This window comes from Bos javanicus, chromosome 7 (assembly GCF_032452875.1).
Source record: "Bos javanicus breed banteng chromosome 7, ARS-OSU_banteng_1.0, whole genome shotgun sequence".
Classification (NCBI taxonomy): Eukaryota; Metazoa; Chordata; class Mammalia; order Artiodactyla; family Bovidae; genus Bos; species Bos javanicus.
The window spans coordinates 12,218,390-12,245,975 of NC_083874.1; the positions used below are offsets into that span (position 1 = coordinate 12,218,390).

General features: G+C 49.3%; 3 protein-coding genes across 4 annotated transcripts; 1 reads left to right on the plus strand and 2 right to left on the minus strand.

Annotated features, from left to right (window-relative positions):
* Positions 1 to 12,853: 12,853 nt before the first annotated feature.
* Positions 12,854 to 15,340, plus strand: GADD45GIP1 (GADD45G interacting protein 1). The gene is made up of 2 exons (XM_061421963.1): positions 12,854 to 13,243; positions 14,983 to 15,340. Exons 1-2 carry the CDS (start codon positions 12,894 to 12,896, stop codon positions 15,299 to 15,301), a joined length of 669 nt encoding a protein of 222 aa, XP_061277947.1. The 5' UTR covers positions 12,854 to 12,893; the 3' UTR covers positions 15,302 to 15,340.
* A 505-nt stretch (positions 15,341 to 15,845) lies between these two features.
* On the minus strand, positions 15,846 to 23,503 carry RAD23A (RAD23 homolog A, nucleotide excision repair protein). Of its 2 annotated transcripts, none has more exons than XM_061421958.1 (9): positions 21,757 to 23,503; positions 20,132 to 20,293; positions 19,784 to 19,965; positions 19,589 to 19,644; positions 19,340 to 19,467; positions 18,997 to 19,075; positions 18,743 to 18,873; positions 16,726 to 16,890; positions 15,846 to 16,641 (listed from the first exon to the last, which is right to left on the minus strand). In XM_061421958.1, the coding sequence occupies exons 1-9, from the start codon at positions 21,826 to 21,828 to the stop codon at positions 16,528 to 16,530; spliced, it is 1,089 nt and encodes a 362-aa protein (XP_061277942.1). In that variant the 5' UTR covers positions 21,829 to 23,503; the 3' UTR covers positions 15,846 to 16,527. The 2 variants fall into 2 exon arrangements, with proteins under 2 accessions (XP_061277942.1, XP_061277941.1); XM_061421957.1 differs by having other exon boundaries at positions 18,743 to 18,876.
* A 107-nt stretch (positions 23,504 to 23,610) lies between these two features.
* CALR (calreticulin) lies at positions 23,611 to 27,478 on the minus strand. The gene is made up of 9 exons (XM_061421956.1): positions 27,293 to 27,478; positions 26,823 to 26,924; positions 26,459 to 26,662; positions 25,919 to 26,013; positions 25,619 to 25,828; positions 25,423 to 25,536; positions 25,199 to 25,342; positions 24,489 to 24,581; positions 23,611 to 24,399 (listed from the first exon to the last, which is right to left on the minus strand). The coding sequence occupies exons 1-9, from the start codon at positions 27,381 to 27,383 to the stop codon at positions 24,199 to 24,201; spliced, it is 1,254 nt and encodes a 417-aa protein (XP_061277940.1). The 5' UTR covers positions 27,384 to 27,478; the 3' UTR covers positions 23,611 to 24,198.
* Between the last annotated feature and the right edge of the window lie 108 nt (positions 27,479 to 27,586).

Here is a 27,586-nt window from a genome sequence, read left to right on the forward strand (position 1 = left end):
ATGTTTTTGGTGTTAAAAAAATATTTTTTAATAAATAAAAAGAAAAAAAAAAGAGACAATGTACTGAATCTAAGCAGACGGATGACCAGTAAAGTGGTTTGCTATCTCCTACCTGTGCTGAGCTAGACCATGGAACACACTCTTGGTAGTACCACTGTGTTGGTTTTTTTAAAGCTTTTTAGTTTTTTTAACTTAAAAAAAATTTATTTTTGGCTGTGCTGGGTCTTTGTTGCTGTGCAGGCTTTTCTCTAGCTGTGGGGAGCAGGGGTGGCTCTAGTTGCGGTGCACAGGCTTCTCATCGCCGTGGCTTCTCTTGTTGCGGAGCATGGGCTCTGGAGCACAGGCTCAGTAGTGGTGGCACATGGGCTTAGTTGCTCTGAGACATGTGGGATCTTCCAAGATCAGGGACCAAACCCGTGTCTCCTACATCGGCAGATTCTTTACCACTGAGCCACCAAGGAAGAACTTGGACTTCACTCTTGACATTGAAACTTCTGACTGTGCAATCTCAAGTCCCTGAATCTCTCTGGGCCTCAGTTTCCTCTTCTGTAATATGGAGATAACAACAGTCCCTACCTGGGGGAATTCCCTGGAAGTCCAGAGGTTAGGACTCTTGTGTTCTCACTACCATGGCGGGGGTTCAAATCCTTTTTGGGGAACTAAGATCTTGCAAGCTGGGTGGTGTGGCCAAAACACAAGACAAAAGAAAAAGTCAATCTCTACTTAGCAGGCTTGTTCTGAAGGCAGGAGATAATTTATGTAAGGAGCTTCAAGCAGAGGTTGGTACACGGTAGCACTATGAGTAAGCTATGATGAACGCGTTGTTGGTTCGTTTTTTTTTTTTTTTTTCCTTTAGCACAAATTAGAGGCCAGGAATGATTCTGAGCCCTGGGGTTACAGATGGACACCACAGAAAATGGGTCTTCACTGGCACAGGCTTTTTTTTTTTTTTTTTTTTTAACATTTATTTATTTGGCTGCACCAGGTTCTAGTTGCAGCATTTGGGATCTAGTTCCCTGACAAGGGATCAAACTCAGGCCCTCTGCACTGGGAGCTCAGAAACTTAATCACTGGACCACCAGGGAAGTTCCTGGCACAGACTTTAAATTGAACTGCAGAAAACAGGCAACACAGGATAATTTATAAGATGATTTATAAAATGATTTATAAGATAATTTATAAGATTATTTCAGAGTCTTAACTGTTGAAAGTGAAAGTTGCTCAGTCCTGAATGACTGTAACAGTCCATGGAATTCTCCAGGCCAAAATACTGGAGTGGGTAGCTGTTCCCTTCTCCAGGGGATCTTCCCAACCCAGGGATCGAACCCAGGTCTCCCACATTGCAGGCGGATTTTACCAGCTGAGCCCCAAGGGAAGACCCTTAACTGTTAGGAAGAGACTAAAATGGAATGTGCCTTCGAGGGGTCGGGGCCCCCAGGGTGGCCAGGGAAGGTCCCCCTGTGGAGGTGGATTTTTGCAGAGACGCTAGGTGGGAACGGCACAGTGGGGAATGGTGGTTGGAGTGCTCGAGGCAGATAAACGGTCGGCCGCGTCGTGTTAGTCTTTGGGACCTCGGGGTCGCCTGGCCCTGGCATCTGCGAGGTCCCCGTCTCGCACCCAGGTGAGGAGTTGCAGCCAGGGGGCTATGGGAAGCGGCCGAGCCGGTCCTCCCCGCGCCTCCCCGCGACTGTGATGGGGTGCGCTTGCCCTCTGGCGGTAACTCTCGGCATTGTACGCCGTCTGTGCAATGGACACCAGCCTCATAGCTCCCCACGTGAAGGTGCACGGGTACCTCCCACTCACCCTTCTACATCCGATTCCCTGAACGTGCCCCCCTCTGCGATCTTCCCTTCCGCTGTCCTCTAGACCGAGCTGATGGCAGCTCCAACCTGCCAGATACTAAGGCTCCAAACTTGGGAGCATCTTTAACCTCTCTCTGACTCCACCCCTTCCCCAGTTTGGTATGACGGCAGGTCCCATCCACTTCAGAATATGTCCAGAATTCGCCCACTTCTCACTGCCTCCTCTGTCCCGCACCTGGACATGGTCTCCATCATCTCCCACCTGAACTTGAGCCCCCTCCGCCCTGGGACCCCAGCTCCTGCCTCCTTCCTCCCCAAAATCTGTTCCCCGTGCAGCCCCCAGAGAGTGCCTGTGAGGACTTGGGGCGGGGCACGCCCTTCCTCTGCTCCTCCGCGTTCAGGGATCCCATCTCACTCAGGAACAGCAAAGAATTCTCCCTGCAGCCCTCCAGACCTCGCCCTATCTGCTCCCATCACCTCCCCACACACCCGCAACCCCCCTCCCCACCCCCCATCCCCTACCCTCACCCCATCCCCCACACTCATCTCTCCACACTCTCTCCCCCGTTTCCTCACTGCCTCCAGTCACGCGGTGCTGTGCTCAGTCGCTCAATCATGTCTGACTCTTTGCAACCCCATGGACTCCTCTTTGCAACCTGCCAGGCTCTTTTGTCCATGGGACTGTCCAGGCAAGGATACTGGAGTGGGTTGCCATGCCCTCCTCCAGGGGATCTTCCCGACCTAGGAACAGAATCTTGTCTCTGGAGTCTGCTGCAGTGCAGGTGGATTGTTTACGGCACTCCGGACCTCTTTACTATTCTCTAGACTCACCAGGCCAGAAAAAGGCGATGGCACCCCACTCCAGAACTCTTGCCTGGAAAATCCCATGGACAGAGGAGCCTGGTAGGCTGCAGTCCATGAGGTCGCTAAGAGTCGGACGCGACTGAGAGACTTTACTTTCACTTTTCACTTTCATGCATTGGAGAAGGAAATGGCAACCCACTCCAGTGTTCTTGCCTGGAGAATCCCAGGGACAGAGGAGCCTGGTAGGAGGCCATCTATGTGGTCACACAGAGTCGGACACGACTGAAGCAATTTAGCAGCAGCAGTAGACTCACCAGGCATAATCCCATAATCCCACACAGCTATACAGGGCTGCAACACTCTTCAAAGTTTCAACATGGAAAGAGCATTAAAAAAAAAAATGAAGTTAAGAAAATTTCACAAGGTGCTGACCTTTTGGGGAAGGACATTAATTTACAGATATTTGCACAGTGAAAAGAGCAGCAGGATTTTCCTGTTGGGGAGGGGCATGTAAATAGGCATGATGAAATGGGGGGCTTCATTTTAGAGTTTAAAAATTCAATACAAAAAAATGCAAAGACAAAGATAGAGAAATACATACCCGAAAACAATGAATACCTTTGTTCTGCCCCCTGTGTTTTTGTTTTGCTTTGCTTTTTTTTTTCCTGGTTGCACAGTGCCCCATGAGTAATCTCAGCTCCCCAGCCAGGGATTGACCCCGTGTCCCTGCAGTGGAAGCTCAGAGTCTTAACCACTGGACAGCCAGGTAGTCCTGCCCCCTTGTTTTTTAAGTGAAGTATTGATATTTTGGGCATTCAAACAAGTATAGATAAAAATAGATAAAACACATTATAGATATAGATAAATATATGGTAATATGCATATAATATAGGTATATACAAATAGAATATATAGGGATGCCCCTGGTAGTCCAGGGGTTCCCCTAGTGGCTCCGTGGTAAACAACCTACCTGTCAATGCAGGAGACTTCGGCTCAGGCCCTGGGTTGGGAAAATCCCCTGGAGAAGGAAATGGCCACCTACTCCAGTACTCTTGCCTGGGAAATCCCATGGACAGAGGTGCCTTGCTGGGTTACAGTCCATGGGGTCACAAAGAGTCAGACGTGACTTATCGACTAAACAACAACAATTGGTGGTCCAGTGGCTAAGACTCCTAGTTTCCAGTACAGGGGGGCTGAGTTCGATCCCTGATCAGGGAACTAAATCCCAGCAGCCGCTACTGAAAAATCCCTCATGCCTCAAGGAAGATCCAGCATAGTCAAGTAAATACATTATATATGGGGGGAGGGGAGAGAAAGATAAAAATACAACACCACTGTACTCATTACCCTGTACTCATTCGTTGGATCATAGAAAAAGCTAGGGAATTTTCTTTAAAAATCTATTTCTGCCTCATTCACTACACTAACCTTTGACTGTGTGGATCACAACAAAACTGGAAAATTCTTAAAGAGATGGGAATACCAGACGACCTTACCTATCTCCTGAGAAATATGTATGCAGGTCAAGAAGCAACAGTCAGAACCTTACATGGAACAACTGACTAGCTCAAAATCGGGAAAGGAATATGTCAAGGCTGTATATTGTCACCCTGCTTATTTAACTTATATGCAGAGTACATCATGCAAAATGCAAAATGCCGGGCTGGATGACTCACAACCTGGAATCAAGATTGTTGGGAGAAGTATCAATAACCTCAGATATGCAGATGACACCCTAGTGGCAGAAACTGAAGAGGAACTAAAGAGCCTCTTGATGAGGGTGAAAGAGAAGAGTGAAAAAGCTGGCTTAAAACTCAACATTCAAAAAACTAAGATCATGGCATTCAGTCCCATCACTTCATTGCAAATAGATGGGGGAAAAGTGGAAACAATGACAGATTTTATTTTCTTGGGCTCCAAAAGCACTGCAGATGGTGACTACAGCCACAAAATTAAAAAACACTTGCTTCTTGGAAGAAAAGCTATGACAAACCTAGACAGCATATTAAAAAGCAGACACATCACCTTGCTGACAAAGATCCGTGTAGTCTGGGCTATGGTTTCTCCAGTAGTCATGGATGGATGTGAGCTGGACCGTAAAGAAGACTGAGCACCAAAGAATTGATGCTTGCAAACTGTGGTGCTGGGGAAGACTCTTGAGAGTCCCTTGGACAGAAAGCAGATCAAACCAGTCAGTCCTAAAGGAAATCAACCCTGAATATTCAGGACTGATGCTGAAGCTGAAGCTCCAATACTTTGGCCACCTGTTTTGAAGAGCTCACTTATTGGAAAAGATCCTGATGTTGGGGAAGGTTGAAGGCAGGAGGAGAAGGGGGAGACAGAGGATAAGATGGTTGGATGGCATCACTAACTCAATGAACATGAATTTGAGCAAACTCCAGGAGATAGTGAAGGACAGGGAAAGCTGGCATGCTGCAGTTCATGGAGTCACAAACAGTGACTTAGTGACTGAACAACAACTCATTACCCCAATTGAGAAATAAAAGGTTACAAATATGAGAGAAACTGGCTTTATACTTGTCCTTAAACCTTGAATTTGCCAATTTTAATCCTGGAGACTGGTAGTCACAGTTTTACTATGTACCCGTCCATTCAGAAAAGATACAAAAGATTGTTTTGTATAAAACAATACATATGGTATCTTAATGTATCCTTTTAACCTTCATCTGTCCTCCCCTTCACGTTCCTTCATTTTCACTGCTTAAGAGTATTTCACTGCACATACCTACTCCCCAATTTTTTTCTCCATTATCCATTTTTTTTAACCGTCACAAACCATCTTGCAAAGAATATTCTCAAAAGTGGTTCTTCTGCACCTGGCTTTTTGCACTTACTCTATCTGCAAGTTTGCTCCTTATCATGGTTCAAGTTCCTGGCTGCATGTTAGAGACACTTGTCCAGACTGTGCTGCAAATCAATCACTACATTGGATTCCCAGCTTACAACTCAGCATGCATGTGTCTGCTCAGTCGTGTCTGACTCTTTGAGACCCCATGGACTGTAGCCTGCCAGGCTCCTCTGTCCTTGGAACTTTCCAGGCAAGGATACTGGAGTGGGTTGCCATTTCCTACTTCAGGGGATCTTCCCAAACTAGGGATCAACTCCCGTGTCTCTTGCATCTCCTGCATTGGCAGATAGATTCTTTACCACTAGCACCACCTGGGAAGCCCCTGGTCCCCAAATTTCCTAGTCTGGTAGCAAATCAGCTCAGAAATCCACACCTGTCTGCCTATCAGCCCCATTCCAGGCACTTTCTTCCTGCTTCATCTCCACTGTAATTATTTGTATGTCTCACCCACAAGACTGAGGTGTTTGAGGTCAGGGACCGACTCTTTAAAGGTGTTTGAGGTCAGGGACTTCATTTTGTATGTCTTCAAAGTTCCAAGGGCTTCCCAGGCAGCGCTAGTGGTAAAGAACCCACCTGCCAATGCAGGAGACACGGGTTCCATCCTTGGGTTGGGAAGATCTCCTGGAGGAGGAAATGGCTACCCACTCCACTATTCTTGCCTGGAAAATTCCATGGACACAGGAACCTGGCAGGCAGTCCATGGGATCAGAGAGCCAGATACAAGTGACTTAGCATGAACAAAGTTCCAAGAAGCCAGGGAGGTGTCCGCTGAGTCAAACCTGAATGACAAGGAATAGCCTACCATGGGGGCTTCCCTAGTAGCTCAGATGGTAAAGTATTTGCCTGCAATGCAGGAGACCCAGGTTTGATCCCTGGGTTGGGAAGATTTCCTGGAGAAGGAAATGGCAACCCACTCCAGTATTCTTGCATGGAGAATTTCATGGAGAAAGGAGGCTGGCGGGCTACAGTCCATGGGGTCTCAAAGAGTCAGATATGACTGAGCGACTAACACACACACACCATGGGACTTCCCTGGTGGTCCAGTGGTTAAGACACCACACTTCCCCTGCAGGGGACTCAGGTTCAATCATCAGGGAACTAAGATCCTGCATGCCTCGAGGCATGGCCAAAAAAACAGAAGGAAAAAAAAAAAAAAGAGTCCACCAGGTATAGATCCTGGGAGACAGTTCTAAGCTTGGCAGCAGGAAAAGTAATGCAAATGCCCTGAGGCCAGTGCAGGTCAGAGGCCACCCTGGTACCCCAATGGGTACTTCTACCTCCTAATGCCCCTTCTACCTCCGAATGGGTCTTCCTGCTTCTCTACATTTTGCTCCATCAATGTTTTTTCTCTTCAGAAGCCAGAGGAGAATCATAAGTCATATTCATTACTGCTCTGCTCAGAGACCTCCCATGGCTCCCCATTGTCCTTGGAATAAAACCAGAAACTCTTGCCCTGGCTTATATTTCCTGCATGGCTGGCCACTACCTAACACTATTCACTTCACTTCCTCCTTCAATCCACTTCATTCACAGGACTTCAGCCACGCTGGTTATCTGTCCCTCAGCAAACCTTGGGGACAGACTTGTTTGAGCACCTCAAAGAAAGTTTGGGGGTGTACATGGGGACACAATAAGGGCAGTTTACTGAAGCACCATTTCGCCAGTCAAGAAAAATTGGAAACAAATGTCCATCACAACAGCATGACAGAATAATGATAGTTTATTCATACTATGGACAATATCAAACAGGTACTTTATTTCATTTTTTAGATTATTTTCTCCCTGTGGCATGCATTCTTAGTTCCCTGGCCAGGGACTGAACTTGTGCATCCTGCAGTGAAAGCATAGGACTTCCTAATCACTGGGCCACCGGGGAAGTTCCTGAGCAGACTTTTTTTTTTCCAATTTTTTTAAAAATCACTAAACACAGTAAGAAATACATTTTATATTATGAACTAGAGGTAGCAGACTGTAGTTTCCAAAAAGGCCTCAATAATATGCCCTGGGACTTCCCTGGTAGCCCAGTGGTTAAGAATCCACCTTGCAATGCAGGGAATGTGATCCCTGGTCAGGGCAGTAAGATCCCATATGCCATGAACCAACTAAGCCTGAGGACCACAACTTCTGAGTTTGAGTGCCACAATGGACAACGCTGAATGACACAATGAATATCCCACACGGTACAATGAAGGCCAGATGCAGCCAAATACTATAAATAAATAAATACTTGAAAAAATATAATCCTATCCTACATGTTCTACATACAATCCTTTGTATGCAATTGTGACAATGTGACCCTGAGACTCCTTTGAGTGAAGAGGTCTCTGACCCCTACCCTTGAACGTAGATAATGTTGGTGACTGGTGGGACCAACAGAGAGACCACTGGTGGCTGTTCCAGCCAATACCTTAGCTGAATATCCAGCCAGAAGCCACTGTAAGTCATGAATGAATAAAGATGCTGTCTGATGATCCTAGCTGCCAAGTGTTAAGTCACTCAACTTTCAGTTATTCCCACTGGGGGCTGCAGACAGCATGGAACAGAGACAACCATCCCCACTAGGGCCGGGCAAACTCCTGATCTACACAATCAATAAGCATAACAAAATAGTTGTTTCGGGAAGGTATGTTACCATTGATGATAACTGCATCACCAGTATACATACATACCCGCATATGTGACAGAAATAAATGTTTTACCAAATAATACTTACCGTTAGTACATGCGATACAACCTGACATTTTAATATTCTGTATTTTTCATGAATAATAGCTGCTATTTTACCCATGTCCACAGGAGCATTATTCACAATAGCCAAAAGGTAGAAGCAGCCCAAATGCCCGTCAGTGGATAAACAGAAAAACACACAGTGGTGAATATCTGCAATGAAATAGTACTCAGCCTTAAAAAAGAAGTAAATTCTGACCCTTGAGGACATTATGCTCAGTGAAATAAGCCAGTCACAAAAGGACAAATACCGTATGATTCCACTTACATGAAGTCCCAAGAGTAGTCACATTCACAGAGACAGAAATTAGAATGGGGATTACCAGGAACTGAGGGAAGTGGAGAATGGAGAGTTAGTTGCTTAATGGGGAAAGAGTTTCAGTTTTACAAGATGACAAATTCCTGGAAATGGATGGTGGTAATGGTTGTACAACAGTGTGAATGTGCTTAATGCCACTGAATAGTAGTGGACCTTAAAATGGTTACGAGAATTTCCTTAATGATCCAATGGTTAAGAGTCCACCTGCCAATGCAGGGGACACAGGTTCAATGCCTAGTCTGGGAAGATTCCACACGCCGTAAGGCAACCAAGCCCTTGTGCTACAGCTACTGAGCCCACATGCCCTAGAACTGGTGCTCTGCAACAAGAGAAGCCACCACAATGAGAAGCCCAAGCACCACAGCTAGAGAGCAGCCCCAGCTAGCCACAACTAGAGAAAGCCCTCAAGCAGCAGCAAAGCAGCATAGCCAAAAAAAGTTACAACAGTAAGTTTTATGTGTGTTACATCATTTTAAAAAATAAATAATTTTTAAAAATTAAAAGAAGTTTTCTATGAATCATTCTTCCCTTAACTGTAAACCTAGAGATAAATGCTGGTTGGAACCCAGTTCCCTGACTTCCTGAATCAATATGGGCCCTGTGACCTACACTGTGAAAAACACAGCTGCTGCTGCTGCTGCTAAGTCGTTTCAGTCGTGTCCAACTCTGTGCGATTCCATAGATGGCAGCCCACCAGGCTCCCCCGTCCCTGGGATTCTCCAGGCAAGAACACTGGAGTGGGTTGCCATTGCCTTCTCCAATGCGTGTAAGTGAAGTCGCTCAGTCGTGTCCAACTCGTAGAGACCCCATGGACTGCAGCCTACCAGGCTCCTCCATCCATGGGGTTTTTACAGGCAAGAAGAGTACTGGAGTGGGGTGCCATTGCCTTCTCCAGAAAAGCACAGCTACACTGTAGAAATCTACCTGAATCCACTTGGAGATATCTGGAAACCAAGAGGCTGAGGGAAAAAAGTTGCAAACTAAGATATTCAGGATACCATTTATGCAAACTGTTTAAAATATATTAATGCATTAATATTGTTCTCACACTCTAGATAAGTAATGAATGCATAAAGACTGGTCTTGGAAGAATAAGCTGATTTCAAAGTAACTGTTAGTCCTGAGTAGGGTGATGGGTGCAGGGGGTAAAGGGTGGAGGGAAGACTGGCATCTGTAGGCAGAGGCCTTACTGTCACTAGAAACTTTTGTAATAGGGCTCGTTTTATTTAAAGAAATTAAACACACACACACACACCCTGAAGCAAGGGAGCCAAAGCATGAGTATTTGTTAAACCTGGGTGATGACACAATGACTGTGGTCTTCTGTCCTTGTGAAATAAATAATCCATTAGCACTGTAAATAAGACACTAGAGGGACCTCCCTGGTGGTCCAGTGGTTAAGACCTTGCCTTCCAATGCAGGCGTTGTGGGTTTGATCCCTCATCAGTCAGGGGGTTAAGATCCCACATGCCTTGGGGGCCAAAAAACAAAAATACAGAAAGAAGCAATATTGTTAACAAATTCAATAAAAATTCAAAAAAAGAATGTATAAACCAACGGTAGGATACATAAGAAACTAAAACAAGTGATGGAGGAGGGGCTCCAAGGAAGCAGAGGATGAGAGACAGGTGGGAGTAGGACTTCTCGCTGAAATCCTTTTTGTTGCGTGTATTTTCATTTTTCTAAATTGCAAAATATAATAAAGCTACAGGAAAGTGTGCAACCCACACATATACAATTATATCCAACTGAAAGAATAATTATAACTCAGGCATCACTAAAGCCTAGATCAAGAAATAACACTGAATACAGTCCACTTAGAGAAAAGCTAACAGAATGGGAATGCCCAGCTCAGTAATCTGCTACAAAGCAAACCCCTCCCACATCTGCCACATGACCACCACCCAGCTGCCTCCTTATCCCCACCAGAGGTGTACCATCCTGACTTCCAGAATGGTCACTGTTTGGCTTTTCTTTATCTTTTACCTCTTAAAGACTGCATCCATAATAACACTAAGATTTTTCAACTTTATATGAAAAGGACAATTTGTGTAAACTTTGTTTCTGTTGTTGAGTTGCTAAGTCATGTCAGACTAAAAGAGCCCTTGGACTGTAGCCTGCCAGGCCCCTCTGTCCATGGGGTTCTCCAGGCAAGAATACTGGAGTGGGTTGCCAGTTCCTCCTCCCGGGGAGCTTCCTGACCCAGGGATTGAACCTGAGTCTCCTGCCTTGGCAGGTGAATTCTTTACCACTGAGCCACCAGGGAAGCCCTTCCATGACCAAAAACATTCCTTTCTGAAAAAGAATCATTTGGGTCCCACTTCCTTTGGTGCATAAGATGTTGATGAGAATCATCCACAAGGCAGTGAGCAGCTGTGAATGCTTGTGGTATTCTGTTGGCTGAAACATCAACATTCAGGGATCCACTCGACTGCAGACGGACTCAGGTGCGAACTGTTTTCAGCTTGAGATTAATATGTATGAAATAGATAGTACTGATATGAACTATGAACATTCTTGTCCAGGCTCCCTGGCTCACTGGGCAAATGGCATTTTTTAAAATACTAAAATATACATAAAATTTACATTGTAACCATTTTCAAGTGTACTGCTCAGTGGCATTAAGCACATTCACAACGTCGTGAAACCACCATCACCACCCATCTCCAGAACTTTCTCATCATCCCAAACAGAAATTCTATACCTATTGAGCACCTATACTCAATACAATATATATCCACTGTACCTATTGAGCAGTAACTCCCATTCCCCAGTCCCCTGCCCCTCCCAGGCAAGCTCCGACTTGCTGACTCTATGAATCTGACTCCTTTAGGGACCTCATGTAAGTGAAATCATATAACTTATGTCCTTTTCTGACTGCCTTATTTCACTCACTATAATGGCTTTCAATTTCATCCATGCTGTAGCATGGGTCAGAATTTCCTTCCTTTTTAAGGTGGAAATCCTTTTTCAAAAATAGTATTTAGTTTCTACACCAGGATTGAATGTTTTAAACATTTTAACATACAAAAACTTAAAAGGCATACAGTAACTATTTACAATATGATGTAAAGTAAAATTTCTATATAAATATCATAAATAATATTGACATTCAAATTCAAGTGTTATAGACAGAATTGTTAGTGTTAGCCCCTCAGTCATGTCCAACTCTTTGCAACTCCATAGACTGTAGCCCACCAGGCTCCTCTGTCCATGGAATTCTCCAGGCAAGAATAATACTAGAATGGGTAGCCATTCTCCTCTCCAGGGTATCTTCCCCACCCAGGGATCAAACCCAGGTCTCCTGCATTGCAGGCAGATTGTTTACCATCTGAGCCACCAGGGAAGGCCCACAAAATGTAAACATTTAAATAAATGTTAAGGAAAGTTTTAAGTAATTATTCAAAATTAAAATTTAAATAAATATATTAAAATCAAATGAAAAAGCATAATATGAATAGTTAATGTTATGAACAATGTTTGCTGCCAAGTCGCTTCAGTCGTGTCCTACTCTGTGCGACCCCATGGACTGCAGCCTACCAGGCTCCTCCATCCATGGGATTTTCCGGGCAACAGTACTGGAGTGGGGTGCCATTGCCTTCTCCCATGAACAATGTTTAAATAAGTATTTATATAAAATTTAAATATTTAGGACTTCAGTAGTGGTGCTGTGATTAAGAAATCGTCTGCCGACATGGGACACGGTTTGTTCCCTGGTCCCGAAGATTCCACACGCTGAAGGGCAACTGAATCCCTGTGCCACAAGTACCGAGCCAGCGTGCGGCAACTACAGAAGCCCATGGCCCTAGAAAATAGCCAGGGGTTGCTTTCCCCTTGGTTCAGCGGGTAAAGAATCCTCCTGTAACGCATGAGACGTAGAAGACACTGGTTCGATCCCTGGTCAGGAAGATCCATCCCCTGGAGGGGGAAATGGCAATCCACTCCAATATTCTTGCCTGGATTTAAAAAAATTAAATATGTTGCATAGATTTAAAAGTTAAAATATAAAATAATACGTAGATTTAACTTAAAACGAAAATATTTCAGTGTTTTAAATAAATATTTAAATGATCGTTTAAATTTAAAACATTTAAATGTTAATATTTAAAATAAATGCTATTTTTAACATAAAATTAAATTTTAAATATGAACAAAAAACTAAGAAAAATTTAAATACGATTTTAATAAATTAACTGCTACAGGAAATTTTATAATTATACTTGAAGATGTGTAAAAAATAAGACTACCCCCTCTTCTCCCTGCGCAGAACTGAGGCGGCCAGGGAATGCCTCCTCCCGGCCCCCAGCGGACCTCACGCGCAGGCAGCGCCTTGGCCAGCCCGGCCTGCTCGCGAGGACCTCGCACGGCCAAGATGGCTGCGCCCGTGCGGCAGACTCGCAGCCTGCTCGGGTGGGTGACGACCCTGGGCCCGGGCTCCCGCGGCTACCGAGCGCCGCCGCCTCCGCGCCGCTCACGGGAGCCCTGGTGGCCCGACCCGGATGACCCACTGACCCCGCGCTGGCAGCTGGGGCCGCGCTACGCAGCTAAGCAGTTCGCGCGGCATGGCGCCGCCTCCGGTGTTGACCCCGGTTCTCTGTGGCCGTCGCGGGAACAGCTGCTCGAGCTGGAGGCTGAGGAGCGAGAATGGTACCCGAGCCTGGCGGTCATGCAGGAATCGCTGCGGGTGCAGCAGCTGGCCGAAGAGCAGAAGCGACAAGCCAGGTGCGTGCGTGCAGTCGGGCGGGAGCGGGACTGCGGGCCGACGGTGAACTGTGCATCAACAGTGCTTACTCCATCGGGCGGTTTGCATGCAGTATTTACGTGCACGCTCACCTAGATGCGAAAAGACTTCTGGCTAAGTTCATTTAGTCATCGGTCAACAAATCTTTACATAGCGGCTACTCTGAGCAAGGCCATGTCCCGGGTGCTGAGGGCATAGTGGGGAACAAAATGAATTTCAAATGGTGACCCAGAGTCATTAGGAAGATAAAATTGGGTGGAGCCTGCAGGCCTGAGGGTGACTTCGCCCTGGTAGGCCTCAGGCTTCTCCGAAAACTTGACATTGAAAATGTTTAAGCAGAGACCTGTTGGGCTTCCCTTGTGGCTCAGCTGGTAAAGAATCCACCTGCAATGCGGGAGACCTAGGTTCGGTCCCTGGGTTGGGAAGATCCCCTGGAGAAGGGAAAGGCTACCCACTCCCATATTCAGGCCTGGAGAATTCCATGGACTGTATAGTCCATGGAGTCACAAAGAGTTGGACATGACTGAGCAACTTAAGAGAGAGATGAATGATCAGCGGTAGCTATGGAAAGATCTTAGGGAGAATGTTCTTGGTAAAGGGAACAGCTGGTGCAAACACCCTGAGGTAGGTATGTGCTTTAAGAAACAGCCTGGACATTAGTGTGGCTGGGGAGGTGTGAGAGGTAATGGAGCATGGGATCAAGGGTACAGATCGCACTTGGGAGGCAGGTCTGAAGGACTTAGAGGGAAGAATGGAAGCAAAAGCGAAGATATTGATTGTGCCACTTACTGAAGAGAGGGGGCAGCGAAGGCAGGCGAGTGTGTTCCTGGTGTTTACTGTTCTTGTCCTCACAGCAGCTCTAAGAGGAAGAGGGAATCACCCTTATTTGAGAGATAGGAAACTGAGGCCAAGGAGGGTGAAGTCACGTGTCCAGTCGCCCAGTGAACGAACAGAGCTGGGATGTGAACCTATGTCAAATAAACCCAGTTATCCCAGCTGGCTGACCCTACCATGGGGCTTTCAGTTTCATGTTGCTAATCCTTAAAATGGAACAGTGACTCACACCTACCACCTATTGGAGGGAAAGGTCCGATTCATTTCTTGCCTCCACTCCTGTGTCTAGAAGTGGGCCTGGCATAGAGTGGGTACTCATTGATGTCTGTAGGATGAAGGAATGTGCTATGGGAATAACACGTGGCACTTGGATGGCTCAGGAGACAGCTCAGGGAAATGCTGGGTTGACTTGGGGTCTGCTCCTAGAGTGACTGGGGCTTGCTCAAGGTTAAATACATATTTATTTCCTTGGCGGTTCAGATGGTAAAGAATCTGCAATGCAGGAGACCGGGGTTTGATCCCTGGGTTGGGAAGATCCCCTGGAGAAGAAAATAGTTACTCACTCCAGCATTCTTGCCTGGAGAATTCCATGGACAGAGGAGCTGGCAGCTATAGTCCATGGAGTCTCAGAGAGTCAGACACAACTGAGTGACTAACACTGTCACTTTCACACTAGTTCCTCTCTCCTGCCTCTTGCTTCACTTGTCAAGGACTTTTCTTGACAGTTTTAATGACCACCATAAGCCTTCCCAATCTTTCATCTTGAAATATAGGGGAGCTGGAAGAGGCAGGATGTGGGCAAAGGCTTGGGGGTGGGAGGTGGGTGGATGGGTACTGCTCTAGCTGGGTGGGGCTGCCCTCACCAACCACCCTCCTTCACCGGCAGGGAACAGCTCATTGAAGAGTGCATGGCCAAGATGCCACAGATGATTGAGAACTGGCGGCGGCAGCAGCAGGCACGCAGGGAGAAGGCGCAAGCAGACAAGGAGCGGAGGGCCCGGCTGCAGGCGGAGGCCCAGGAGCGCCTGGGATACCACGTGGACCCGAGGAGTGCCCGCTTCCAGGAGCTGCTGCAGGACTTGGAGAAGCAGCATCGCAAGCGCCTCAAGGAGGAGAAACAAAGAAAGAAGAAGGAGGCACGAGCTGCTGCGATGGCCGCTGCTGCGGCCCAGGATCCAGCAGACTCTGAAACACCCGACTCCTGAGCTGGGTTCTTTCCCAATAAAACTTGCCCCACCCCTGAAGAGCTATGTCCTCTCTTATCACACCCCTCCCTGGGCACATTGGTTCCTTCTCCAACACCTGGAGCCAGGGAATCCCCCACCCTTCCCTGGCTCTGCTCACTCAGGGGACTCAAGACCATGCTGACCAACTCGGGCTTCAGGGGGAAAAGGGGGCGGGGCACAATGGGGAAATAATGGAGGAGCAGATGGCAGAGGAGAAGAAGGCTTCTGTTTACCAACATTAATCTCCAGTAATTAGCCAATTACCAGGGGGGAAGTGTAGCCAAAACAGACTGTGGTGATGATGGGGGGGTGGAAAGAGCAGCAGCCCTTCCAAGGCTGGGGCCCACTGCCTGGGAATAACACAGCTTGGTGGTGGGGGCGGGGTACACTAGGAGCCACAATCTGCAGAGGCAGACAGACCCCTCTGCCCCTTTCATGGCATTCCCCCATCTCCTGTGCCCAACTAGCCCCTAGACCCAGACCAGCTGGAGTGGGAAGCCCCAGTAGGGATGAACCACAGGACTGGCTTTTAAAACTTTATTCACTTCAAAACCTTTATCAGAGACAACAGTTCTCTTCTGGGGTGGGGGACTAGCCTCAAACTCCAGAGCAACTCTGATGTTTCCCCTTCCCCAAGCAGGACAAACCAGACCTTCCCCCCGCCAGCAAAGGGATGCAGGATGGAAGCCTAGGCCAGACCACAGAGGAGTCCTTGGGCCTCTTGAGCATTCACCCCAGATGGAAAGATGTGAGACACTCCAACGGAGGATCAAAAGTTTGGAGCTCCAGCTTCCCCTCACCCTGGAAGAGGGCGGGGGAGGTCTCAGGGGCTCTCTGGGGGGGTGGGGAAGCAAGCAGCCGCCTCTCCATCTGGCTGCAGGGAGCTGGGACACAGGCCAAGAGGGGCCCATCTGTCACCTCCAGTTCTGCCAGCTCCTTAGAGCAGGCTGGGCTGGGGTGGGGGATGGGGAGAGGGGGACAGCTGTCTGGCCCAGGTCTTTTCAGGCCAAGATGGGAATGAGGGACCACTTTAGGAGAGTGGGAAGTTGGGTCGGAGTTTCTTTTTTTTAGTTTTTGATTTTTTTTTTTCCACTTCTTAAATAAACATGAATATATATATATATTTTTTTCTTTTATAAAACTTTTGTGGAGAGGGGATGGGAGGGTGGGGAGGAGGGGGCGGTGGGCAGCCTGGCCTCCCAGCATCACTCGTCATCAAAGTTCTGACTCAGGAGGAAGTTGGCAGCCAAGTTCTCGTTTTTTTCACAAGCGAAGTAGGCCTGGATCACCAGGCTCTCTGGGAAGCCCAGGGCCTTCAACTGTGGGAAGACGGGCAGGTATAAGCAAGAGGTGAGGGCCCTGCCCACCCACGAGGTCACAACCCTCTTGGACAGGCCTCTTACCCTCTCTATAGCTTCTTTCTCCTGTGGTGTCACCTGGATGTAGTTCATCTGCGGGGCCTCCTCACCTATGGCGCCCACCTCGCCCTCCACGTCTGAGATGTCCACCAGCTCCCCGGGGGGCTCATTCAACATCTGGATGAACTGCTCCTGATGCCGGCTGATTTGCTGTGGGAGACAGAGGAGGGAAGGGTGACCCACGGCCTTTGTCCCCGCTCCCCCAGGTCCCTATCACAGCCCTTTGCACTCACTCAGCAAACATTTACAGGGCACCTACTCTGGCCAGCCACACAGTGGTGGACACGGGCCCTGTCCTAGAGGAGCTAATGTCCAGGATGGGGAGATAAGCTTTACACACGCAAATAAATTGGCTATTATTTACAATGTAAATACTGACCCTGCCATACATCAGAGTAGACCTTGGTCTGGGAAAGACACTTTAAGCCAGGAGGGAGGGGCCTGTGATCCATAGGATGGAGAAGTTTCCTTCCACATAGAGCCAACAGCAAGTGTAAAGGCCCAGGGATGGGAGTATATTTGGAAAACTCCATAAACAAAAAAATCCATATGGCAAAACTATAAACAAGAAAGGAAAGGAGGAAGCAAAAGATGAGATCAGAGAGGGAGGCAAGGTCTAAACCGCTTTCTTCTAGTGCCTTCTAGCATAACGGGACACCACAGTGGTGAGAATCAACTAGGAAAAGACATCTGTGTACTTTTTAAAAAGATGAATTCATCTGGGTGTTGCACATCTGGGGGGTTTTGATATGCCCTTATTTTTATGTACATTTGACAATTTTCACATCAAAAGAAAAAGCACTTTTTCAGGAATCTGGATTCTGGTGGAGAATAACCACAGGAAAAGTGCAGAAGCAGAGGCCTGGATAGTGGCCGCCTGGGGACCCAGTAGAAGATGAGGCGGCAGCCACAGAGGTGGAGTGCAGGGCTGGGCTGAGTGTTACGCAGGACAGAGCAAACAGCCCCAGCAGGCCCCCAGGTGCCTGGGGCTCCAGCAAGCCCAGGTTGGTCCTGGCAGGGTTAGGGAAGGCTGGGAGAATCTGCTCTGGTCTTGGATATGTAGAAAGCATTTTCATGGAGGCACCCAGTCAGTCATGGAGAACATGGCATCCAGAGGGTCCAGGCTGATCATACAAATTTAAGGCAGGGAGGGGGTTCCCTGGTGGCTCAGATAGTAAAGAATCTGCCTGCAATACAGGAAACCCAGGTTCAATCCCTGGATCGGGAAGATCCCCTGGAGAAGGGCATGGTAACCCACTCCAGTATTCTTGCTGAGAATTCCATGGACGGAGGAGGCTGGCGGGCTACAGTTCATAGGACTGCAAAGTCAGACATAACTGAGTGACTCACACACACACACAGAAATTAAAGGCCCCAGGATTGACAGCAGATAAAGAATGAAGATGTGCAGCTCGGGCCCTCCAGCACCTGGAGGAGGGGAGCAGGAGGCAGGACACGAGACTGAAATGTCTGGGGTAGAAGCAGCAGATGCCTGAATCAGGAAAGGCAGGCTTCACAGAGAACCCAGAGGACCCTGTCACACTCAGGGGTCACTGCTCCTCTGCCTCGGAACCTTCAAGGGCAGGATGGAGCTTTGCTGAGCTCGGTGGTCTCAGAACCAACCAGGGCACAGCAGTCCCACAACCCTAGGGGTGTTTATGAAGCAACAGCTAAATGTGGAGCCAAGTCAGAGTGCAGGCCCCAGAGGCTGGCGGCAGACATACTCCACCAGTTGCCAGGCTGCTCCAAACCTCTGGCGCCTTCCTCTGCGGGAGTGTGACAACAGCACCTACACCTCACAGGTGGCTGGAGCATCAGGTGAAACCACGGAGGCCATCAAGTCACAGGGAACAGCAGGAGACTATCGTGTCAGTAGTGCCTTCCAAGCTGAGACTCCCCTACCCACCATGCTGGGCTGGGCTCTCTCTCTCTCTGGGGACTGTGGTACCCACAGGTAGGGGAGATGGGGCCTGCACAACTCCCTCTGCCCCCAGGCCTGTACCTGTAAGAGCTGGGGGTTCTCCTGGCCCAGCTGCTGGAGCAGGGCTGGCAGCAGCGCAGGGTTCTGCTGAATCACCTGCCGCATGTTCTGGAACTGAGGCTGGTCTCGCAGAAATTCCAAGGGGTTCTCTCCTGCTGGCAGGGGGAAGGGGTGTGGTCAGACACCACCCTGGGCTCCCAGAAGTACGGGGTGGGTGGGATGAGTCAGGTGCCGCAACAGCAGGCACCCCATGCGCACACCTCCCAATCACTTACCTGCTTCTGTGGATGGCTGCTCTGAAACTTGGCTCTCCTGGACAGAACCGTGTTCTGGCTCGGGGCTCCCAGGAATTCCCTGTCAGGCGTCCTTTTAAGTTCCAAGCACAGACTGCCCACTGCCGCCCCTCCTGCATACTCAGCCCTAGCAGGAGACACAGGAGGCCTCCGCTCTGCCCTCCCAGGCCCACCCCACCGCTCTCCTCCCGGCTCCTGCAGGAGTTCTTTCCTGGCTAGAACCCTAACCCAAACGTTTTGGGGGACAGATTCTGACTACCCTTCAGAGCACTGAAGTCCGCATGCTCCCTTGAGAACTCCCCGGGAGGCAGCAGCCCCACCTCACCGTGAGTAGATATTCCACAGCTCGGTGGGGGTTGTTGTAGCTGGCTCTCAGGGCAGCCACAACTCGCTCTCGCTCGTAGCCCATGGACATGATCTCCGTCAGCATTGTCTCATACTCAGAGCCCGTCACTGTGGAGGGAGCAACAAAGGCTGGGTCACCGAGAAGGAAGGGCAGCTTCCCGGCCCTCCCATGCCCACAGGATGCCCCTGGGGCATCCAGCCATTTTCAACTGGGGGACCACCCACCCACCTAGCGTGGAGGCTGCGTCTTCCTCTCGCCCGCCGCTACCTGAAGAGGGAACAGAGCTGCAAATTCAAGAGAGAGAAATCGGACCCTGGCTTCTGGAGGCTTGCCCTCCCCCCAGGTGTGTGGAACCATGACCGTGGGCGCTGAAAGGGGCAGGGAAGACAGGGCCCAAACTGGGGCTGCGGCTCCTTGCCTTACCCTGACACAGACTCCGGGGACGTCGTGGGGGCAGATTCCTCCGATGGGCTTTTGTCTTCTCTGGCAGTAGGTGGGGGGTGGGACATGCCTGAGGCAGGGGCTGACGGGAAGGATGTGGAAGACTCCGGGGTGGCAGTGGGTGAGGCCTCTGAGGGTACTGAGGTGCCTGGGCTGGTTTTGGCCTGTGACACCCAGAAAAAGGGAGCAGGCATCAGTACCCCTATCTAGCCCCGACATCCCTCCACAGCTCCGCCCCACCCTGTTCATGGCTAATCTCTCTTGGGCACAGGCTGTTTGCCAGCTCCCCAGCCAATCCACCCACCCTCCCAACCAGCAGACATCACCCACCTTGGTCACCATGACAACCACGAAGTTCTTCTCGTCAATGCGATAGTCCCTGATGGGGACATCGTCACTCAGGATCTTGCCAGCATAGATGAGTTTCTGTCCGGCCACGGGGAAAGCATCACGACCCTTCTCAGCTTCTATCTTCTCCTTTAGCACCTTCACCTGGAGGAAGGGGTAGATGATCATTGCAAACTTCCCAGATTCTCTCTTCCCTGGTAGTTTGGGGGCAGGCTGCAGGCCCTGATGGCTGAATAGCTAAGCTTCATAATCAAGCATAGTAGACCATTCTCCATTCGACGATATATTTACTGAACACTGAATATGTGCCAGGTGAAGTTTTAGGTACAGATGACAGAGCACAAAGACTCAACACATGTCCCTGTTTTCATAGAGGACACTCACGTGGGAGAATAAAAAAACTAATACGTATTTCAAATGATGTAAACACGATGAAATGCAATTCAAAATAAAGGGGAGACCTAAGGTTGCTGACAGTGGTGTTTACTGAGAGAATCCTAAGTTGATAGTGCTATTATAAATGTATACGTCACAGCTTTAAAGCCTTGTAACAACTGAGTGGAATAGGTACCATGAGCCTCATTTTGTATTTTTTAAAAGCTATTTATTTGGCTGCATAGGATCTTAGTTTTGGCATATGGGATCTAGTTCCCTGACCAAGGATTGAACCCAGGCCCCCTGCACTGAAAGTGCAGTATCAACCACTGCACCAGGAAGCAAGTTCTATATCCTTATTTTATATTTGAGAAAAATAGAGGCACAGACATTACCTAACTTTCCCAAACAGCTGGGTTGGTCAAAAAAATCTGAGTTTGTTTCCTTTTTACAAAAAATGAACTTCAATATCTCCCTCATGGGGGAAATTGTGCAAAAAGTGCCAAATATACGTTTTTTAGGTCCTAAGTCTCTTTCCGGCCAAAAGCACAGCATCATCTTTAGACCGTGGTTTCTAGAGACTTGAGGCAAATCCGAATTGAAATCAGCTCCGCCACGCCTTGCTGTATGCATCTGCGACTACAGCAAAGTTCTTCAAGCTCAAAGTTTCCACATCTGTTAAGTGAGGACACGCAAGAGTGCCCAGATGACAAGCCTACTTTGCAAAGTTAGTAAAACATCATGAAAACGCTCAGCGACTGGTGAAAAACAAACACGGACCACTGAAACTCAGACCGTTTATTATCATCATAGTTGCTGTCATCACCCGGCATCTCCTGATCACTACTCCCAGATTTGGCCACCAAGGTCCCGAGGCAAAGCGTACAAAGGTGGGAACTCGGAGGACCCATTCCAGAGAAAGCTGCCCGGCCGGCAATCTGAGCCTGCGGATCCCGCGCCCCGCGAGGGCGCTGACATTGGAGCCGGGACCTGGCGGGCGCCCCGGAGGTGGGGCCTCGCCACGAGATCGACCCAAGAGCGCCGCCCGAGCCACCAGGGGCAGAGCCAGGGACCATCAGGATATCTGGGAAAGTCAGGCCCGTAGGGAGAATGGGCAGGGCGCGACCCTGCGCCGTCTTCCCCGCCTCTGTCGTCGGGATCCCGGCCTCCCCGCCCCCACCCCACCCGCTGCACCCGTCGCTCCCGCTCCGGAGCTCCGGCCTGGCTCGCACCGTCTCATCAGGCTCCATGCGGATCTTGAAGGTCTGCTGCTGCAGTGTTTTGAGCGTGATCGTGACGGCCATGGTGGGACCCGAGCGACACAGCGGCCCCGGAATCCTCACACGACATGCAACTCACGCCGCCGCCATCTTAGCGCCCAGCCGCGCCGCACGCCGACAGCTTCCGGGGCAGGCAGTGCGCGCTCCGACCACCACAACACGTGACATGAGCGCGCCCCCTTAGCCATCGCGAGCATGCGCACGAGCGCGGCCTCGAGCAAAGCATGCGCAGACTAAATTCTATTCCGTGAGAGGGGAGGGGGACTTCTTGCTCTACCATCAAGTGGCTTCCTGCGAGTGACGCCATGCCCGTTAGCGGTGACGTCATAGGCCACAAAATGGCCCCGAGACCCCCAGTTTCACGCCTATGAGTTTGCTGACGTTTAACAAGCAATGTACTTGCTAAATTTTCATTTCTTCCACAAAATCTTAATGTCTTTTTGCTCGTTCCAAATGAGCCTTACTCTGGTCTGGCCACCTGACAGGAAGCCTATCAAGCCCTGAAAGAACTAGAAAGTATACTTGAAAGGTCACCAACAGTTAAACACGGAAATCGACCACGGACGTGGGGACACAATGCCATTCTGTGGCCTCATTAATCCCTAACGGAAGAGCTGGATTTTTGGAATGAATCTTAACAGCTTCTGGATCTCCCTCTCTGCTGCCCCTCCCCTGATCACTTTGTTCACCCAACTATCTCCATCTGACTCCATCAAGTACTCCATCTGAGTACTTGAGGAAGATTTCCCTACACTGAACACAAAATTCTCTCCTTAACTTTCCCTGGATATGCCAATTCTGGAGGCCTCCCAGAAGGGTGGGGCTAGGCCCCAAGACACTCGGAAGGAGTCCTACCCATGGAACAAGGAGTGAAGGGTTGGTTAGCCAAAGCTGAAGGTGCTTTGGCAGACAGGATGGAGGTGATGTACTTGTCTTCCATTTAGTGGGTGAACTTTCCACCCTACTCCCATCCTGAACAGACCATTACCTGCCACCTAACCAGCTCTTCTTACCATTCACATCTGAGAAAACACCAGGCGGTGGCCTGCCACCTCACTCCTTACCCAACTATTACCAGGTCCTGTAGCTTCTCCCTTCACAGCATATCCTGTGCTAGTAAGCTTTCACAAGCCTAGGTCAGACAGGGGTGAGGAATTCTTTCTTCCTTCTCCTGCAGTTAAGAGACATCAGTTCCCAACCACCCACTGGACATTAATGGCAGCCTTGTGGGGCACAACAAAGTGGGCCTATGCCAACCTACAGGCCCACAGGCTCTTCTGACACTTTCACTCCCTCCCTTGGGGCCACCTCTTTCCCTTCAAGAGGTTCAAACCCTGACTTGGCCACTTAAGGCTACTGGGGTAGATAACATCTCTGAATCTATTTCTTTGACTATAAAAGGAATTAGTAGCTTTTAACACTGGCTAGTAGTCAGAAAATGTGTTTAAAGCTAATATCTGTGTAGTCTTGCTCCTTCACCAGCAAGAAATGTGTATGCGGTTCAATGTGAAAGAGTTCACATGAATTGATGGCTAAGGTGTGGGTTCAAAACCCACCTCTTCCTAAATCTGTTTCAAACTCAACTGATACTAGAACGAAAACTCACCAGTTTGATGAAAGGACTCCACGAGCTAATAAATGGAGTGTATTTGTAATGACACTGGAAATGGTTACTCTTTCTCATTCACCTGAGGTTCTGGAGATAAACAAGGGCTCCTGTAACCTTATGGGGACATTCAGCCAACAATTCTAGTGGCTAAAAAACAAATCTCACTGAACAATTACCTCTCCCAGAAGACACAGGAGGAAGACACAAAACTTAATTTAATAGAAATTTTGTTTGTAGTTCTTACATTCTCAGCATGAGCTGAGCTAGAACCCGCTGCCCCAACTCAGAAGTGGCCCAGTCCTGGGGGCAGGGAGAAAGGGGAAGGGATCAGAGCTAAGGCCTTAAGAGCCCCATTCTTCCTCAGTGCTGGGGGGCTGGGGATGCCACCCTCTTCTCCTACCCCACCCTCTGGGATCCAGGAAGAATAGATGGAATTTTGGGCCTGGGGCTTCTCCTCCACACCACATCCCACCCTGAGTCCCCAAGCTGGAAGGGAACTTAGGGATCTGGAGTGAAGGGGACAGAAGAAAGCAAAGATGTCAATCAAGACAGATGAAGGCCAGGGGTGAGGGCTGAAGAGAATCAGAGACAAAATGCCAGTAAAAAAAAAAAAAAAGTTAAAAAAAGTGGGGGAGGGGGGAGCCAAAAACAAAATCCACCCCAAATTGGAACCCGCCTGGAAAAAAATCAAAGTTCTCCAGTCTCATAGAGACATTATTTGGCGCAGCCGGCTCTGCGGCAGGAGCGCTCAGGCCTCAGTCCAGCCCTGGAAGCAGAGGTGGCCCCTACAGCTCATCCTTGGCCTGGCCAGCGGCAGCATCTTCTTCCTCCTCCTCTTCCTTCTCATCTTCATCCTCCTCATCCTCATCCTTGTCTTCGTCATCATCTTTGTCTGCCTCTTCCTCCTCCTTGCCTTTCTTCTCCTCCTCCTCCTCGTGTAGCCTCTGCTCTTCATCCTGCTTGTCCTTCATTTGCTTTTCTGCTGCCTGTGTACAAACCACACACACATCCCTCAGGCCTGGACTCCCCTGCCAACCCTTCCCACCCCCAAACCCAGGCTGGACCTTGGTTTCACCTTTGTAACACCCCACGTCTCGTTGCCAAACTCCTCAGCATACGCTTCATCGTTGGTGATGAGGAAGTTGTCAAAGATGGTGCCAGACTTGACCTGTATAGGGCCAGAATGGGTGGTCAGAAGGGATACCTGTTGGCCTTGGCCTTGGCCTTGAAAAGGTCTCCTGCCCATGCTCACATAACCACTACACAATACTACAGTCTAACATTGCAGTTGAAAAATAGGCTGCCTGGATTCAAACCTCAGCTCTGCCATTTACTATATATGATCTTGAGCTGGTGACTTCATCTCTTTGCACCTCAGTATCTTCATCTATAAAATGGGGTCTCATTCTCTTCTTCAAACTATCTTTCTAATACATTCTATGTGCCAAGCAGCATACCAGATGCAGAAAGTACGCTGGCAAACAGGACAAAAATTCGGTCCCTGTGAAGCTAAGTTCTAATGGGGTTATCTACCTGCCTGTCTAGGCTGTTGGGTGCAATTAAGTGACTAAGTTCCCACAGAGATACTTGCAAGTAGTACCTGGAACATATTAAGTACAAGCCAAAGCAGGTGCTGTAAGAACCCCGTAATGACAAACCAGGAAATTCTTAAAAGAAAAGGGGGGGCACCATTCTGGAGTCTGCCCGCCCTTGTCCCCTTTTCTCCTGGGTTGCCCTGAGCACCTGAGGTCCCCTAGGGAGCCGCCTTTTCCCTCCATGTCTCACCTGCCAAAGATCCAAGCCTAGAACAGCGAAGTTTTCATAGGCATAGATGTTGCTGTCAGGGGAATACTCAGGGTTGTCAATCTCTGGATGGATCCAAATGCCCTTGTACTCTGGGTTGTCGATCTGCCTGGGTTTCCACTCCCCCTGCAGAAGTAAACCGATGGGTGAGCGATGATCATTGCCTTCCCCATTGTGCACCACCCTCCTCAGAGTGCCAGACTCACCTTGTACTCTGGGTTCTGAATAACAGGTGGTTCCCACTCTCCGTCCATCTCTTCATCCCAGTCCTCAGGTTTCTTAGCATCAGGGTCAGGAATGTGCTCAGGCTTGTCCCAATCCTGAGGATACATTAGGAGGTCAGAGTAGGCCCAGCTGTCCTCCACACTCTCCATGGTGGGGAGCCCCTGCCCAAGCACCAACCTCAGGCTTGGAGTCTGTAGGGTCATCGATCTTGGCGCGATCGTCCCAGTCTTCAGGTTTAGCGGCATCAGGATCCTTTATCTTCTTGGGTGGCAAGAAATCCCAATCGTCCTCCAAGGAGCCTGACTCCACCTGGCTGTTGTCAATCTTCACCTCATAGGTATTATTAGGCCGCACAATCAGCGTGTACAGGTGGGTGAATTCATCGTCCTAAAGAGAATGGAAGATGAGTGGCCCCGCCCACCAGCCTGGGCTCAAAGCCTCCCCTCACAGCCATTTGTCACCACCCCCAAGGCACACCTTGCAGCGGATATCCTTGTTGATCAGCACATTCTTGCCCTTGTAGTTGAAGATGACATGAACCTTCTTGGTGCCAGGGCCACAGATGTCCGGGCCTTGATGAAAAGCAGATCTGGTCACAACTACAGTCTGTCCACCATTACAAGCCCCTGCCCACCCCATTAAAAAAAGACAACTTGGTTCTTTAACTCAGGACTGTCAAGCTGAAAAAACACACTTCAGACCTTCTCTCTAAGGAACTGGGGGAGGACACTTCAAAAAAAAAACATCAGTGCTCCAGAACTCAGTATCTTCACTTGCACAACTAGGAACGAGGAAATGCCTATATAGTAAAATTGCACGAATTAGTCTTAGGTCGATGATCAAAATGCAGTAAATCATTCCTAACTATTCCCTCACCTTCCCTATCGAAAATATGTCTAAAGCATTTAAGTGCTTTCTGTGCTCTCAAGACCACCGTTCATGGGCTATAAAGAACTCCCGGGGTTTTAAACTCCCTCTAAGTGACCAAAAATCAGCACCAGGGTGGGGTCCCCTCACCAAACATTATGTTGTATTCGGAGTCTCCGTGCATGTCTGTCTGATCCAAACCAGCTGGAAACAGCTTCACATAGCCGCCCCCACAGTCGATGTTCTGCTCGTGTTTCACTGTGAACTGCACCACCAGCGTCTGACCCTTGTTGCTGAAGGGCTCAAATCTGGCCGACAGAGCGTAGAACCGGGCATCCTGGCTAGTCTGCAGGCCTACCGAGAGACTATAGTCAGATCAGGGCTCAGCAGCAACCCCGCGGGGAACCCTAAGGATGTAAAATACAGGCCAGTCCTCCTTCCTCCACCTGCCCTACTCCTAGGGATACCCAAACTCTGTCCTCCTGGATCTGAGCACCCACTCCTAAGTTCTTACCTTTATCTTTCTCTTGGTCACCATAGAACTTGCCGGAACTGAGAACGAATTTGCCAAAATCCGGTTTGTGCTTGGATTCGATCCAGCGCTCGGTCCACCCGTCTAGAGGACCAAAAAGGCAGGTAAGCGCGGCGGTGCTGATCAACCCCCCACCAAACATCTACCAGGAACCACAAACTGCTGGGAGCAAGGAAGGAGACTCCCCCCTCCCCCCAGACTGTCCCCACCCCAACCTCTAGTTTGACATCTCTGGTGACTTTGAAGATCTTCGGGCAAACCCTAACTCCCGCCTCGGAAAGCCGCTGCTCCCTCCACGCTCCCCAGGGACGCCGAAGGAAGGCTCGCCTTCGGCTCCAGTCCCTGAAGGAAACCGTGTTGGCCCTCTGAGCAGTAATTACAAGCGACACGCAGATATGGGCCGGGGGGCCAGCCGCGTCGTTAGGACGATCTCGAGCGGGACTAGTCGTTACCTCCGTCCAGAAACTGCTCCTTAAAGTAAACGGTGGGATCAGCGGCGGCCAGGCCGAGAAGGCCGAGCAGCAGCGGCACGGGTAGCAGCATGGCGGGCCGAGGGGGCGGTGGCGCGCGGGCCCTTTAAGTTGCTCGTCCGGCAGCAGCTCTGCAGTGGGGACGGACGCCGCCGCCGGCCGTGCCCTTTTATACCCCGCCCGCTCTCAAACCAGCCTGGTCCGGCCTCTTGGCCCGCCTTCCTCACTTTATCATTGGTCTGTGGCCATAGCCCTGCCTTTCCATTGGACCCTTCT

Bases quoted from the DNA above. Each gene is read 5' to 3' on its own strand.
- RAD23A (XM_061421957.1), bottom strand. From the start codon at position 21,828: ATGGCCGTCACGATCACGCTCAAAACACTGCAGCAGCAGACCTTCAAG. The intron at 19,645-19,783 runs GTAAGGCAAGGA...TTGAATTTGCAG, and splicing joins TCCCCGGAGTCTGTGTCAGG to CTCTGTTCCCTCTTCAGGTA. The intron at 19,468-19,588 runs GTGGGTGGGTGG...CTCCCTCCACAG, and splicing joins AGACGCAGCCTCCACGCTAG to TGACGGGCTCTGAGTATGAG.
- CALR (XM_061421956.1), bottom strand. From the start codon at position 27,383: ATGCTGCTACCCGTGCCGCTGCTGCTCGGCCTTCTCGGCCTGGCCGCC. The intron at 25,343-25,422 runs GTGAGTCTGGCA...TTACTTCTGCAG, and splicing joins TTCAGAACCCAGAGTACAAG to GGGGAGTGGAAACCCAGGCA. The intron at 24,400-24,488 runs GTGAAACCAAGG...GTTTGTACACAG, and splicing joins AGACGTGGGGTGTTACAAAG to GCAGCAGAAAAGCAAATGAA.
- GADD45GIP1 (XM_061421963.1), top strand. From the start codon at position 12,894: ATGGCTGCGCCCGTGCGGCAGACTCGCAGCCTGCTCGGGTGGGTGACG. The intron at 13,244-14,982 runs GTGCGTGCGTGC...CTTCACCGGCAG, and splicing joins GAGCAGAAGCGACAAGCCAG to GGAACAGCTCATTGAAGAGT.